This window comes from Pezoporus flaviventris, unplaced genomic scaffold (genome assembly GCF_033815535.1).
Source record: "Pezoporus flaviventris isolate CSIRO_AGI_PZ_B2104156 unplaced genomic scaffold, CSIRO_AGI_Pfla_v1 ptg000001l, whole genome shotgun sequence".
NCBI lineage: Eukaryota > Metazoa > Chordata > Aves > Psittaciformes > Psittacidae > Pezoporus > Pezoporus flaviventris.
The window spans coordinates 48,856,681-48,871,738 of NW_026892549.1; the positions used below are offsets into that span (position 1 = coordinate 48,856,681).

At 35.6% G+C, this 15,058-nt stretch overlaps 1 protein-coding gene across 3 annotated transcripts in view; it reads left to right on the forward strand.

The window, feature by feature from the left end:
* The window catches only part of DNAH7 (dynein axonemal heavy chain 7), a 108,552-nt gene that overhangs the window by 56,131 nt on the left and 37,363 nt on the right, over window positions 1-15,058 (forward strand). For all 3 annotated transcript variants that reach the window (XR_009744020.1, XM_061457043.1, XM_061457034.1), the window contains exons 36-43: window positions 1,369-1,524; window positions 2,072-2,240; window positions 4,681-4,807; window positions 5,662-5,881; window positions 7,106-7,978; window positions 8,808-9,037; window positions 10,128-10,458; window positions 12,868-13,214. Coding sequence is in view for 2 of the 3 variants with exons in the window: in XM_061457043.1 (XP_061313027.1) it covers window positions 1,369-1,524; window positions 2,072-2,240; window positions 4,681-4,807; window positions 5,662-5,881; window positions 7,106-7,978; window positions 8,808-9,037; window positions 10,128-10,458; window positions 12,868-13,214 (2,453 nt within the window). In the remaining variant the exon portion in view is untranslated. The remainder of the gene's footprint in view (window positions 1-1,368; window positions 1,525-2,071; window positions 2,241-4,680; window positions 4,808-5,661; window positions 5,882-7,105; window positions 7,979-8,807; window positions 9,038-10,127; window positions 10,459-12,867; window positions 13,215-15,058) is intronic.

The window sequence follows — 15,058 nt, forward strand, 5'->3', positions numbered from 1 at the left end:
TACTTAATGTACGAGTATGTCCCTATGTAGAGGATTTTGCTACCGTTGACTGCTCCAATGCAATCAGCATGAAGCCTGTGTACACCCAGTTGTTTTTCAGAGGGAACAAAACTTAAGATTTATGTAAACAGATAAAATACGTTTGGCTTCATGGTCTTGAACCTAGTATCTTTCATTCCTTTTCTGTGATAAAAATTAACTGTGAAGTTACTAAGAATTATTTTAACTTATTTTTGGTTTTAAGTTAATTTTATGAAATAATTTTGAACAAAATAAATATTAAGACTAGAAGGAGATCTGTTCATAAAGGACTGTTGCTAGAATATTGATGTCAGAAATATAATAAAAGTAAAACATTTTGTTTAATGAAGAACTTAACTAGTTTCTACTGCCCAGTTAATTCCTGGGAGGGTTGTTAAGAATGTGATATTTCTTGGGAGTTCAGAACTGATCAAAGAAATAAAGTAAATATGGTCATTAAGTTCCATCGCTCTATGGTTTCCTTGGCATTATTATATTGTTGTGGAGTAGCTCAGATTTTTTCTTTCAAGGATAGAGATTTAACATTTTTTTCTGCTGAAAAAAATCCCTATATACTCTGGAAGGTCTCAACAGCTGTTGACAGAGATTAGACTAGTCATTAGAGACATTACTTTATCTGCAATAATGCTGTTTGACAACTGCTGGGAGAGATGGGAGGATTTCTTCCCCCTGTATTTTTTACTCACATGTGGGTAAGAAATTAGTCCCATTCAGTCTTACACGAAATGCTGACTTTGATCCAGGTTTCTCACAGAGGTTAATTGCAGCTAATGTAAGGGTCTTCGGAAGGCAGTTAGTATTATAAAATGCTGCCAGTCTTGACAGTAGTATTTTAAAGCTTATGATTAGATATTCTTGCTATGCCCTTCAAATTAAATACTCCTGGAAAATCTTCAAAACTAGGCATGAATATTAGGACCTGTGGATACTTCTGCAGATTTGGGTGTGGATTAGTACAGGCAATATTTATCAATTTTAATTGTACTATGTAGTAGTATGAAGTGCAAAATATTAACATACTGGATTTATATAATACACTAGGTATATATATTTATTTTTTCTTGAGAAAATGTGAAAATGTCTATATTGGAAGTAGAAATTTTTCCCTGACAAATTCAGTTTATTATGTTTTCAATTATTCACGAATATCGGTTTATCTGATGAAATACTTATTAGAGTTCTCTTAGAGATAAATAAATTAATGAATAATATTAAATGATATAAAAATGGTACAAAAATGTCTGATTGCTATTTGCTAAAGTGCTATAAGATTTGCTGATGTGTGGATATAGATATTTAACTTTCTCCTTTTCACAATCCTTCCAGAATTTTCTTTTAAATAATTTGAATAAAGATGTCTACACACCACTGCTCGTTAACTTTTCAGCGCAAACTACAGCAGCTCAGACTCAGGATATTATAATGTCCAAGCTGGACAAGAGGAGAAAAGGAATTTTTGGACCACCTTTTGGGAAAAAATTGGTAACTGATACATTTTTGTATGTAAATAACCTTTAAATACAAACAAAATTGCTAGGAAATACTGAAAAGAAATAAAAAACAAAGCTGCATATACAAGTAGTCTACAGGCATCCTGAAAGTACCAGTATTTAATCATACATATCTATCACAACCTTTTGAGATTTTTGTTGGGTTGTCTTCACGCCATCTTTTTTCCCAAGAAAAGCCATGTATGTAGCAGAGTAAGGTTTAAATAGCAAGTATTAGTTTACTATCTTTCATTAAATACACTCAGAATTTAGAAGCACAGTTTTTCTGTCCTTGGTAGGTATGTTTTGTAATGGCTTTAGAATGTCATAGTTACTTCTTAAGTTTGATTTTTATTTATCTCAGCAGAAACTCCAATATGAGCTTAGGGCCACTTTTCAAAACCATGTATTTATATTTATTACTACCATTAATTTTAATGAGAGTGAATTGATGTGCAGTGTTTCCAGAATCAAGCAGAATAGTGGCATATATTCAGTAAAATGAATAAATGCAAAATCCTTTCTGCTTTTCTTTTCAGGTTGTATTTGTAGATGATGTTAATATGCCAGCACGAGAGGTCTATGGTGCTCAGCCACCTGTTGAATTACTGCGGCAGTGGTTAGATCACTGGAATTGGTATGACCTTAAAGACTGCTCAAAGATTAAACTTACAGATCTTCAAATTGTGTGTGCAATGGGACCACCAGGTAAGAGATGTGTCCTATATGCTTTTTCATGATTCTTTGGTTTCCGAAGACTGAATGCTTATTGCTGAATAGTTTTACAACTTGGGTCTTTATGATAGGACTCAAGGAACCCTTTCCTTGCAGGGAGCGTGAGCAGAAGTCATAGTAGAGTGGTTGGGGAGCAGCAGAGACTCGTATTGGTCTCTTGAGAGAAAGAAATATTTCTTCTCAGGAAAACAAGAATGTATCTACAAAGTATTTATGAAATCCCTATAGTCTAATGGGACCCTCCATTGACCTTCAGTAATTTTTATTCAAAACTTGTCTAAATAGGACTATGTGATATCCTTAAGCACATGAACCTTACTTTATTTGTCCAAAAAGAAATAAAGCATATGATGTAAAGAGGTCATTACTTTTCTGATAGCCTGCATGCACATTTACTATATGACCTATTTAGTTAAAATTAAAAAATCTGGCATATTTTGTCAGTTAACATGAGGAATTAATGTCTACTTGATTCTGTTGTGTTCAGTTTTATAGAAACTATACAATCTATTTCCTTCACTACTGCAGGAATCGTATAGCAATTTCTTTTTTACAGAATAGTTCACAGCCGTGCCTCTAACAGACCATAGCTGAGCACATTTACAGTATTAAGTCAGGCTATGATTGGTGCTTTCCTTCTGTTGTCTGCTTCAGCCTCCTTAGACCTTCCTCCTTCATTTTGTAGAGTTATTTACACACACAAGCACACAAAAGAACATGCCAGTTCTTTGCTGAGACTGCTTTTGTGTTTGGTGATGCATGCCCAATGTAATAGGGGTCCACTGCTGTTTCACCTGTCTGGTTTCCTAAAGAAGCAAAACTGCTCTTACAATCATTTTAAATTAGAGGCAGTGTCATCCACGCAGTTGAAACTATCAATGTGTGGAATAACTGAGCAGAAGGAAACTGTGAAAGAATTTTGAAATTTTACATGTTAATTTTTTGTAAAGCTTTTTCTGTAAGTTATCCTTTCATATTATGTTCCTGTTCCAGCATGATGGTGTGATTTTCAACTGCTCTGAAATTGGCTCTAATTTTGCTTTCCCAGGAAAGCTTGTAGCTAATTTTGTTCCAGTACTCTTCCAGTCAAATGGTGAAAAAAATGGACTGAACAAATGTACAAGTTACGGTCTTAAATATTTGTGTCAAACATTACAAATCAGCTGACTTCAAGGCTGAATATTTTATTTCAGTAGCTTTGTACAGGGAGCTACTTCCAGAACTTGCAAAGTTATATTCTTCTTTCTAACCTGTGTTGTTTTTTTTCTTCTACTAGGAACTGAAAATTGGAAATCAGTGCATGTATTGCTATTGAAACAAATACAAAGCTATTTAAAGAACATTTAAAGCTACTTGGTTAATAGATTTAAAATTTATATTGGGAAAGGATTATCTTTTATGTGAAAGTCTTATTTATATCTAAACAGCTTGTGTAATTTTGCCATCAGTGCACATGTAAACTTTGAGAAGTATTGTAATCTGCTGTGGCTGAGAGATGACTTTAGTTAGGGTGGAAGGAAGCAGGATAAATAACTGGCCTATTTCGCATAAAATATGAATCCTCAGCAGATACTAGTAACGCATGCACAGTTAAATATAGACAATCACTAATTCTGCTTGCAGACTCAGGTGGCCAAATGGGAGACAGTTCCAGGCCAGTTGTACTAGTTTTATTAGCCCAGGGTCATGCCTTAGGTCCAAAGTCACATAGAATCATAGAATCATAGAATCGTTAGGGTTGGAAAGGACCTTAAGATCATCTAGTTCCAACTTCTGTTTTAAAAGAACTTACCATGCTAATTTGGTTGCCCTTATCTATGCTCCCAGTGTTAGAGACAGCAGATTGCCCACTTTTCAGCTAGGTTTTTTTCTGATTGGCTGCTGTAAGAAGGTTGAACACACTGTGCAGCAACTTAACCCTGAATTCTAAACAAAAGGGGCAAGTTTCCAATACCTTTCTGGTTTACACCCCCTTATTTCCATAAATAGCTTCATTGTTCAAATCACAATTTAGTCATAAAAAATCCTAACTCTAGAACTGGGGTAAAATTTTAAATGAATAAAGTATGCAACATTACTTGCAGAGTTGTCTTTCATTAGGATGCTTTGAAAATCAAGCACATAGTTTTGGAGTTTTATCATAAAAGTTTTCTTATATAACAGAAGCATAGTTAAAATCGTGTCAAATCTATCTATCTATAACTTGAGATTCCAATCTGTATTTTGCAGACTATTGGTTATGGCAGAACTGATTGTCACATGTTGTTTTTATTAGACTTATGACAAAGTATGGTGCTTTTTAATGTGGGCCTGCTAGCTGAATCAAAGATCAGGCAAAAAATGTTAAGCTTTTACTGCTTTATTTTAGTCTTTTTTTCTGTTAGTTATACCATTAATGCTTTCTAATATTTAGGTGGAGGTCGAAACCCAGTAACCCCACGATTCTTGCGACACTTTAATACAGTTACTATTAATGACTTTGATGATGAATCCATGTACACAATTTTTTCTAGAATCTTAGACTGGCACTTAACAATATGGTAAGTAATCTCTATGTACTGGGAAAAATCAAACTCAGTGTTTAAATTATTATACTAGGAAGTCTCCAAGATATGTCTGTGGGACACTGCTGGTAAAAAGAAAATTATGATCTTTTATATCCTGTGCCTTTTGAGTTATTCATTACTCCACAGAAACAGGGCTCATCTTAAAATACTCCAATAGTAAAGTTCTTGTTCTGATGTCTCTAACAGAGGTTTATATTAGCTAGGGCTAATTCAGTTAGTTGATGTATTTCTGTAATACAGAATTCTTTCATGTATAGTAACTAAGAATAGAATTTGGTTAGTCATTGTTCAAAGAACAGAACTGGAAACTGCTCTTAAATTTCCTGTGTTTCAAAAAGGCTTACTCTTTCTTTGGCCTTTCACCACTATGTAATTTTTAATTGCATTATTAGGAATGGACTTCAGCTTTCATTATCTGTCCATTCTGACAGCTAAGCCTCAAAAGGTGATCATGTCCTGTTTCTAGACTAAGTTTGTGACAGTTTCTGATCCTTTGAGGGAAAGAAGTCCCAGGAGACAGCAAGAGCTATTTGACCTGACTTCTCCATTGTTAGTCATAAAAATGAGAAGGGTATAATTAGCTATATAACATAGCAAAGTTTGTCAGCGTGTTCCATAGTTAATAGGTTGGATTTGCAGAGTTAATCTGTTTATCTAGTGACAGAGCTAAGATTTTTTTTAAAGCTACATGTGAGGAAGTATAATCATAGAAATTAAAAATTGGCATGAACTTATAAGTAAATCTGTGTACATGTAAAATTTTATTTATTAAATATGATGCAATTGTGAAAATCATTCGATGCTTACCACCTTTTATAACTTGTTAGTTATAGCTTTCCATCAGAATATGTAGAACTGACTCCACAAATTATTAATGGAACCATGAATATACATAAGGAAGCTATGAAGACTCTACTGCCTACTCCAGCCAAATCTCATTATTTGTTCAATCTCCGTGACTTTTCACGTGTTATTCAAGGTGTTTGCCTGTCAAGGCCTGAAACAACAGAATCTGACAGCATGATAAAACGTCTCTGGGTTCATGAGGTAAATCACTCAATAATAAGGAATTATGTTTGTTTCAAGTAAGAAAAATGTGAATTTGTGTATTTTGTAATTCCATCTCCTGTTGGCTAATAGCTGTGAATTGGTATCACACTCATGAGAAGGGATTTATTTATAAGCAGAGGAAATCAGACATTTTAAGAAATATGAATTGTATCTCAGTAGTATAGTTGATTGTTAAACCTTCACTTTCACGTGATTATGTAGACTCTGTTTGCTGCTTTTAATACCTGCACAGTGTTTTCTCTTTCTTCTCTCTTTCCTCCAAAAAAGGCCAAATCAACAGTGAGATTATTAATTATTATTTTTTTTAATTATTTTTCTTGTTTTTCTTAATTCTGGGCTGCCTTTGGAAGAAATTCTTGAGCTTACTGTCTTCAGCAAATGCTTCTTTTCTTTCAGTCATAATAGGATAGACACACTGAAAGATCTGAAGTGATCTTTAAAAACAGAAGGGAAAGGCCTCATGTAAGCGATATCTGCTCTGGGGTTTCTGTGTTTGTTTTTTTTTGTTGTGTGGTTTTTCTTTTTCTAGGTTAAAAGAAAGCAAAGTTATTGAAAAATGTTGCCTTTAAGTATTTAGCTATAGTTCATAGAATCGAATCAGCATAAAATGACTATGTAAGTGATCATTAGAATGCATGAAAGTGATGAACTATGGAAGTGATGATCCATCATCCTTCCCCAAAGCAGGATCACCTAAAGAGAGGAACAGCAGTAACTTTTGGATTACTTTTTTTTCCCTCCTAAAAATTTCTTACAGTTCTCTAAGTAAAGATGAAAGATGTTCAGACTTCCAGGCAATCTGTTCAAGTTCTTCACTATCTTTTACTCTAATATCCAGTTGCAGTCTTCTTTCTTGAAATACAACACTATAACTTGTCCTATCCTGCTGTAGTGGAAAGATCAACATGTTCCCACCCTCTTTGCAGCAGCCTTTTATGCATTTATGTAATAACATTTATAAATATATGTATATGTGTGTGTGTATGTATTTTCCATCTGGATTTCCATTTCAGAAGCATTATTACTGGGCTTAACTGTTCAAATGAATTCTAAATATCTGTGTAGTGTTTTCTACATAGCGAAGTTTAAGTTTATATTTTGAAGTCTTTTGCAGAATTGTATTTGTTTTAACTTGTTTAAAAGAAGTACAGGTACAAGAGCAGAAGCAGCTGTTCAAAGAGTTACTTCTTTATTATACAGGTTCTTAGAGTATATTATGATCGCTTGGTGGATAATCCTGACCGGGCTTGGCTTGTTGGATTTATCCAAGAAGTAGTGAAAAATGACTTAAATGAAGACTTTAATGAACTTTTCCAAAATCTGGACTTCAACAGTGATGGCCGAGTTGAAGAAGATGACTTGCGTAGCCTAATGTTTTGTGATTTTCATGACCCTAAGAGAGAGGACACTACATACAGAGAGATTAATAATGTGGATCAATTGAGATTAGTTGTAGAGAGTCACCTTGAAGAGTTTAATAACATGAGCAAAAAGCCAATGCAGCTTGTCCTGTTCCGATTTGCTATCGAACATATTTGTAGAATTTCCCGCATTTTGAAACAGCCTCGCAGCCATGCCCTCCTTGTTGGTGTTGGTGGTAGTGGCCGGCAGTCTCTTACTCGATTAGCAGCCCATATGGCTGAATACAACCTTTTTCAGGTTGAAATAACTAAAAGTTATGGTAACAACGAGTGGCATAAAGACTTAAAAGTCATATTAAGAAAATCTGCTGAAGGAGAAACACAGGGAGTTTTCTTGTTCACAGATACACAGATTAAAAAGGAATCATTCTTAGAAGACGTTAATAATTTACTAAATGCAGGTGAAGTGCCAAACCTCTTTGCAGTAGATGAGAAACAAGAAATTTGTGATCAAATGCGTCAAATAGATCGCCAACAGGACAGGTTAAAACAGACAGATGGCAGTCCTATAGCTCTTTTTAACATGTTTGTTGCTCGCTGTCGAGATCAGCTACATATAGTACTGGCAATGAGTCCCATTGGAGATGCTTTTCGTAATCGCCTTCGTAAATTTCCGGCCCTTGTTAACTGCTGCACACTGGACTGGTTTCAGGTAAATACAAAGCTTTTGTTGGTATTCCACTGGAAATGCCATGGAAACTTGATTTCAAGCCTTTTTATAATGAGTAATTCTCTTTGGTCAAGTTAGCAGTGGAAAATATCTTGAATATTCTTAGTGTTATGTTTTAAATTATTTACACCATTAGAACCATTCTGACTGTAATAAAGGCCAGTATAGGCTGAATGCAAAATCATCAAGGAAATACCTGTGGTATAAGACCATATACCTGAATGAACATAGAACCGGAGACATTACAGACTTAGATATGTAGTGTTTTCTTATATTACTATGACTGGCAGAATCTAGGGTGCCAAAATGTTTGAAACTGATATGCCTGTCAAAGACAGAACTTTTGATATAGATTTTTTCCCCACTACTTTGAAATAAAACTATATTCTGACTGTGCAAAAGAACTTAGAATATATAAGATGTAGAATTTAATCATATAGAGAATCTGAGGAGCTTAAGTTTCATCAAGTCTTAAAATGCAGTGCTGTATCTTTAAAGGTTATTTTGAAGAGGAAGAGTGGAGACAGTCACACACACATATGGACGGAATGAAAATGCAAAATATTCCTTTTAGTAACAGTGTTTGTACTGGATGAAATGAAAAGTGGGCTTGAACGGAATCCCTAAGTAGTTTGGTTCTTTCCAGTTCTTTTATTGTCCTATTTGCTGATCTTTTCATTAGGAAGTCATTTCTCTGTGCCTTGGTAACTTTACCTATGAAATGAGGTAAAAATGCTTTTTTTAAAAATGTGTTAAGATTTGTGAGTGTGAAATATTGAATAAGAGAAAGGCATTTATTAATTTGTTGTAGTCATGGCCTGAAGATGCATTAGAAGCTGTTGCCTCTCGCTTCTTGGAAGATGTTGAAATGTCAGAAGGAACTCGAAGTGGATGTATTGATATGTGTAAAAGCTTTCATACATCTACCATTGATTTATCGGACTTATACTGTGCAGAGCTTCAAAGACACAACTATGTTACACCTACTTCATACTTGGAATTAATCTACACTTTTAAAAGTCTACTTGAAAAGAAACGCACGTAAGGATTTATAATGTGACCTTTTTTAAAGGAGCTCAAGTTCACTAAAAATATTTTCTATCTCTTATAGCTAATTGGAACAAAACAAGTGAATTGTTTTCAGTTAATTTAAATTGACAGAATGGCATAAAATGGACTCATAGGACGCATGCTTTCTCACTGGATGAAAGGTCTTGACTTGATGCTCTCGAAACATACCTGCATTAGACCACTTCTGACATCCCCGGTGACATTGCTATATGTTGATTATGTATATTATGCTACCAGAGTAATTAATGCAGTCTGCTTACTTCATGCTTCTCTGAGGGATGTGGGGAAGATATTATGTGGGAAAACGACTTTCAATTTGATAGGTGTCAGTGGCTTGCTAACAGGGTTCAGCTGTGCTATGCCTGTGTAGAAAGGACCTCTGTATGCATGTGCACATCTATTCTATTCTCATGGCTGGTGAGGGAAAGTTCCTTTTTATTTCTTTTCCTACTCATTGGTAAGACACTACCATAACAATTAAGACAAGTGCTTAATTTGATCAACACACTGTATGAAACACTGCATACAGCAAGAAATTCCAGGAAAAAAGGAGCACTGTTTTGAATGTAGTGATCCAGTGCCTTTGGAATTTCTTGATTCTGACACTACTGGTTGTCCCCAGAGCCATTCACTGATGCTAAAATGATTTTCCAAGTGATAGTAATTCTGTTTCAACCTCACCTCAACTAATAATCCAACAGGTAACTAATATAACAGGCATATCCCCATCTCTTCCCTCTTCTTTTCTGGTCTGTTACTACCATGCCATCTTGACTTTCTAGCTCCTGCCAACAAAGGGGCAGAAGCTTAACAATCATTTATTCACCTGTAAGTGATCACTTATTTGTCTATATCCCAATCTTTGAGTATACATGATAGAATAGTTCAAGACTGGCTCAAGTAATCCCTGCTATGTTTACTGCTTGTTGAGCAAATCAAACAAGATTGACAGAGCATTTGATTATTCAGAGTAGCACAAAATTTGGGGAATGGCTCCCAATGAATTAAGTGGTCAAATACTGATAAAATACCTTTATAATAAAGTACTATTTGTTTTCAGTAGGGTGATGAAATTGAAAAGAAGATATGAAGTTGGCTTGGAGAAACTGAACTCTGCTGTGTCTCAAGTAGCCTCCATGCAGTCTGAGCTGGAGGCTCTGCAACCTCAGCTACGGGTAGCTAGCAAGCAGGTTGATGAGATGATGGCTGTTATTGAAAAAGAATCTTTGGAAGTAGCCAAAACTGAAAAAGTCGTGAAAGCTGATGAAGAAGTGGCAAATGAGCAGGCTATGGCTGCAAAAGCCATCAAAGATGAATGTGATGCTGACTTAGCACAAGCCATGCCTTTTTTAGAAAATGCTCTGGCTGCCCTGGACACTCTCACTTCACAGGTATGGCTAACAATACGTATTTACACACTGGAGAGGTATGCAGATTTCAAAAGTATGGAATATCTGCCTTTTCAGATTTTACATGTTACTGTGTCTGTTTTCTAGTGTAAAAGCTGTAACAAAATTTTTATGGATTACAAGACCAAATATTCTGGACACTTCAAAATTCATAGTTACAAAAATATTTTGACTCAACAATGGAGAAGTTAGAAAATGTACGCTTTTAACTTCCTTACTCAGAACCTGCCAGCTTTTCGACTAATATTTTCATATCCAGTTCTTCAGAGTCTAGAAACTGATGTTGAAATTCTGTGCTTCCCTGTAAGCGTATGACAGTGGAGTCAGCCGCCTCTGGTTTTGTGGATATTCAGGTTTCCTTTGCCTGGATAACGGATGGACTATATACTCCAGCTATAGTTGCTGAAAACAAGATTTTGAAAACTTTCAAGGAAACAGAAAAATTGATTTTTTTATTACTTACAACTATTGCTTGGTATCAAAAGTTTTAGATTCTGGCATTGTCAAATCATTGAATTCCTTTGCTAAAATAGCTACTTAGTCCCTTCAAGGCAATTGCATTATACTTGGCATAACAAGGTAAGAACGAGGCTTTGAAGGCTAATGAAGTAATAACTTCAGCTGCTGTCAGTGCTCAGTGTCTCCAAGAAGGGAGTATTGTAATACAAGAGGAAAGAAAAAAAGGTAGTAGGAACTTTCAAGGGAAAAAAAACCCAGTTTTTTCCTCAAAATATGTTTAAATAGCATGATGAACTCCAAAAGCTCTGCGTGCAGGGAGAGCTTTGAGTATCTCTACAGGACTCTCATTTTTGATTTCACCCTTCACACGTAATTCAGTACTGCTGACATGAGTATCTGAAGTCAAAAGGATCTCTGTACCTCATATGGTTCTTTGTTCAGCAAAGATTAGAGAAAGTATAACAGTCTTAAATGTTATTTATTGTTGACCATCTAAGTTTCTAGCAATGCATATACAAAGACATAAATTTAGAACTAGGAAGGGACCTTTGGAAGTTGTCTTTTTCAGACTGTAATCTTGGTAATCTGTTTCACTTTACACATTTATCATTAAGAAGATTTTCCTGGTGTTTACTTTTAATTTTACTCATTACAACTTAACCTTGTTTCTGTCCTGCCCCCCGTGAACACGGTTCTTTATCTTTTATGCAGTTAAAGACTGTACTCATTTATCTCAGCACTTCCAGTTTTCTTTTCTATAAACGAAGTAATCACTATGCTTTTAGTCTTTTCTCATAAATCAAATTTGCTTTCCTGGTTATTTTTTCTGGACTTTTCCATACTCACTCCAGGTGCTTTTTCTATCTATCCTATATGGATCCTATATGGATCCTATATGGATCCTATATGCATCCTATATGCATATATATGCAAGCTCTCAAAGTCTAAAACTAGTTGGCAAAATAAACATGAGAATCTAAAAAATCCTTTAATTCGCTGAAGTATGTGTTCTCTGAGAAAAGCTCTTAGAAAGAATATTTGTATTTCCATGCAGAGTTATTCTTTGGGAAGAATAAAAGAGATTATTTTCCATAAATCCTTAGATTAAAAACCCCTTGCTTAATTAATTGTACACATACGTGTAGTAGTATTTCATTCTTTTATTATTCTATATTTGCAGTTAAAACTTTGCTTATTAATTTCCTGCTATTTTTTGTAATGTCAGTACTTTTTACCCAGTAATTGTCTTCCTTTTAGCTATCTCTTTTCTCCTTCGGCTCACTCTGGGAGTTCAGTAACTGACCAGAATACTAATTGATTTATTTGCTGTACTTGAAGAGCATAGATCATTAGTTCTGGGTTGAAGGCAGCTTTTACCTTGTTATCTTAAATCTACTAATCCGCTGATGCTGTGGTTCGGTAAGCTTGGAAGTATTGTGTTACAGCCTGAAGTGAAGGGTAGAGCATAACACTGGAACATCTGTACTCTATAACTGAGCTGCCATGCCCAGTACTGAATTAGAAGCAGAACAAAGTGCAACTAAAAATGAATTACACATAAGAGTTTGTTGCTTTGTCTGAACTGATTGTTGATTAGATTTCAGAGATTTTTGTCTATAAGTCAGTGTTAGTTTAACTTGCATAGTACCTTAGAGAAAAGACCAGAAAGAATGGAAAAAAAAATGAAATAAAAAGTTTGGACATCCCCCCCAAGCAAACAAAAATGATAAATATGCATGGACAATGCAGGCTTGTGCTATGAGGTTGATATTATAGATGGTGTTTAGAATTATCAAGTATGAGAACAGCAAATGTTTACGGAAAAATATTATCTTGACATGAAAAAAGGTTATTATTATTTCTGTTGTAATAGAAGAATCAATACACCTGTGTTCAGAGCTCTAAAGGTGGTTTTTTTACTATAATTTTAAGGATATTACAGTGGTTAAGTCCATGAAGAGTCCTCCTTCTGGTGTCAAGCTTGTAATGGAAGCTATATGCATCCTTAAAGGTGTCAAAGCAGATAGGATTCCAGATCCATCAGGTTCTGGGAAAAAAATCGAGGATTTCTGGGGTCCTGCTAAGAGACTTCTGGGTGACATAAGATTTCTACAGTCTCTCCATGAATATGACAAGGATAACATTCCTGCAGCTTACATGGCTATCATAAGAAAACAGTATCTTACAAATCCTGAATTTGTACCAGAGAAGGTTCGAAATGCTTCCACAGCAGCAGAGGGTCTGTGCAAATGGGTCATAGCCATGGAGTTATATGATACGTAAGTATGTATAAAGATAATTTTTGAAAGGTTAAAATAAATTTGATTAAAGAGATCAGGTTATTTTGATGTTAAGGTATAGAGCCTGATTTTCAGTTCTGAATTTTTCTAAGACATGGGAGCAGCAATGTGCTCAGGAAATAGTTAAAGGAATTATTGAAATGCCTTTGGAAGTTTCTGGTAATCATATCAAGACAAAAGGATATTTTTTGTTACACTTTCAATGCACTGAAAAAGTGTGCTTATTTTTTGTGATGCTTCCTAATTTGAAACATCTGTAACTCACATTTAACAGTAAATCAGCACTGGGTGACTAAAGTCAACCTGTAGTTTGAATGTTAAGTGATGGTAGGTAATGCATGCCTTCATTTGAGAGGATATTGTGTTACTTTACCAAAATATTAGTAAATGCATGCTTGAGAGACTTCTCAAATTGAGAGCAACTGTTAACATTACAAGTACCAACTGACAGAGAGAAAATTGACTAAAAAGGTTGACTTTAAAGCAGATCTACAACTTGAGTATGAGAGTGGATTAATTAATTATGAGGTTAATACTTGTGAAATGCTATTTCAGTTGAGCATAGGGACATTCTAACACATTTTGTTGCTTGTTGGTTTTGGATAGATAAATAATATGTTACTTCCAATACTCTCCTCACAAAAGTATCTGTGTAAAAGATTGAAATCCTGAAAACTGGAAAATAGATTCTTGGAAGTGAAAAGCTGGCTTTTTTCCTGTGTTTTGTATTTTATTTTATTTTTGTACAGAGTTGGCCGTATATGTGTGTACAGTGTTTGTGAATATTAATATATATGATTATTTATGTGTTTCTAATGTCACAAATAATGGATTCTAAATTGTGTTCAAATATGACAGTTTGGAAGCATAATCCTTTTTGCTTTTAACTGTTACCTGTTATTAAAGAAAAAATTGCAGAAACTGCTTAAGTGGTGAATGCCCCATCCCTGGAGATGTTCAAGTCCAGGTTGGATGGAGTTTTGGGTGACATGGTCTAGTGTGAGGTGTCCCTAGCCATGGCAGGGATTTTGAACTAGATGATCCTAATGTCCTTTCCAACCCTAAGTATTCTATGATTCTAAGATTAAGCAAAACCCGATTATCTTTAGATATCATCAGATTGATATGAAATGGAATACTGCATGAGCTACTGTGTTGCAAAAGTTTTACGTCATTTTTCAGAATCATAGAATGGTTTGGGTTGGAAAGGACCTTAAGATCATCAAGTTCCAACCGCCCTGCCATGGGCAGGGGCACCTCCCGCTAAACCATGTCACCCAAGATTCTGTCCAACCTGGCCTTGAACACTGCCAGGGAAGGAGCCTTCACAGCTTCCTTGGACAACCCATTCCAGTGCCTCACCACCCTCACAGCAAAGAATTTCTTCCTTATATCCAATCTAAACTTCCCCTGTTTAAATTTTAACCCATTACCCCTTGTCCTATCACTACAGTCCCTAATGAAGAGTCCCTCCCCAGCACCCCTATAGGCCCCCTTCAGATACTGGAAGGCTGCTATGAGGTCTCCACGCAGCCTTCTCTTCTTCAGGCTGAACAGTCCCAACTTTCTCAGCCTGTCTTCATATGGGAGGTGCTCCAGTCCCCTGATCATCCTCGTGGCCCTCCTCTGGACTTGTTCCAACAGTTCCATGTCCTTTTTATGTTGAGGACACCAGAACTGCAACAATACTCCAGGTGAGGTCTCACACGAGCAGAGTAGAGGGGCAGGATCACCTCCTTTGACCTGCTGGTCACGTTCCTTTTGGTGCAGCCCAGGGCATGGTTGGATTTCTGGGCTCAAGTGCACACTGAAGCTGGCTCATG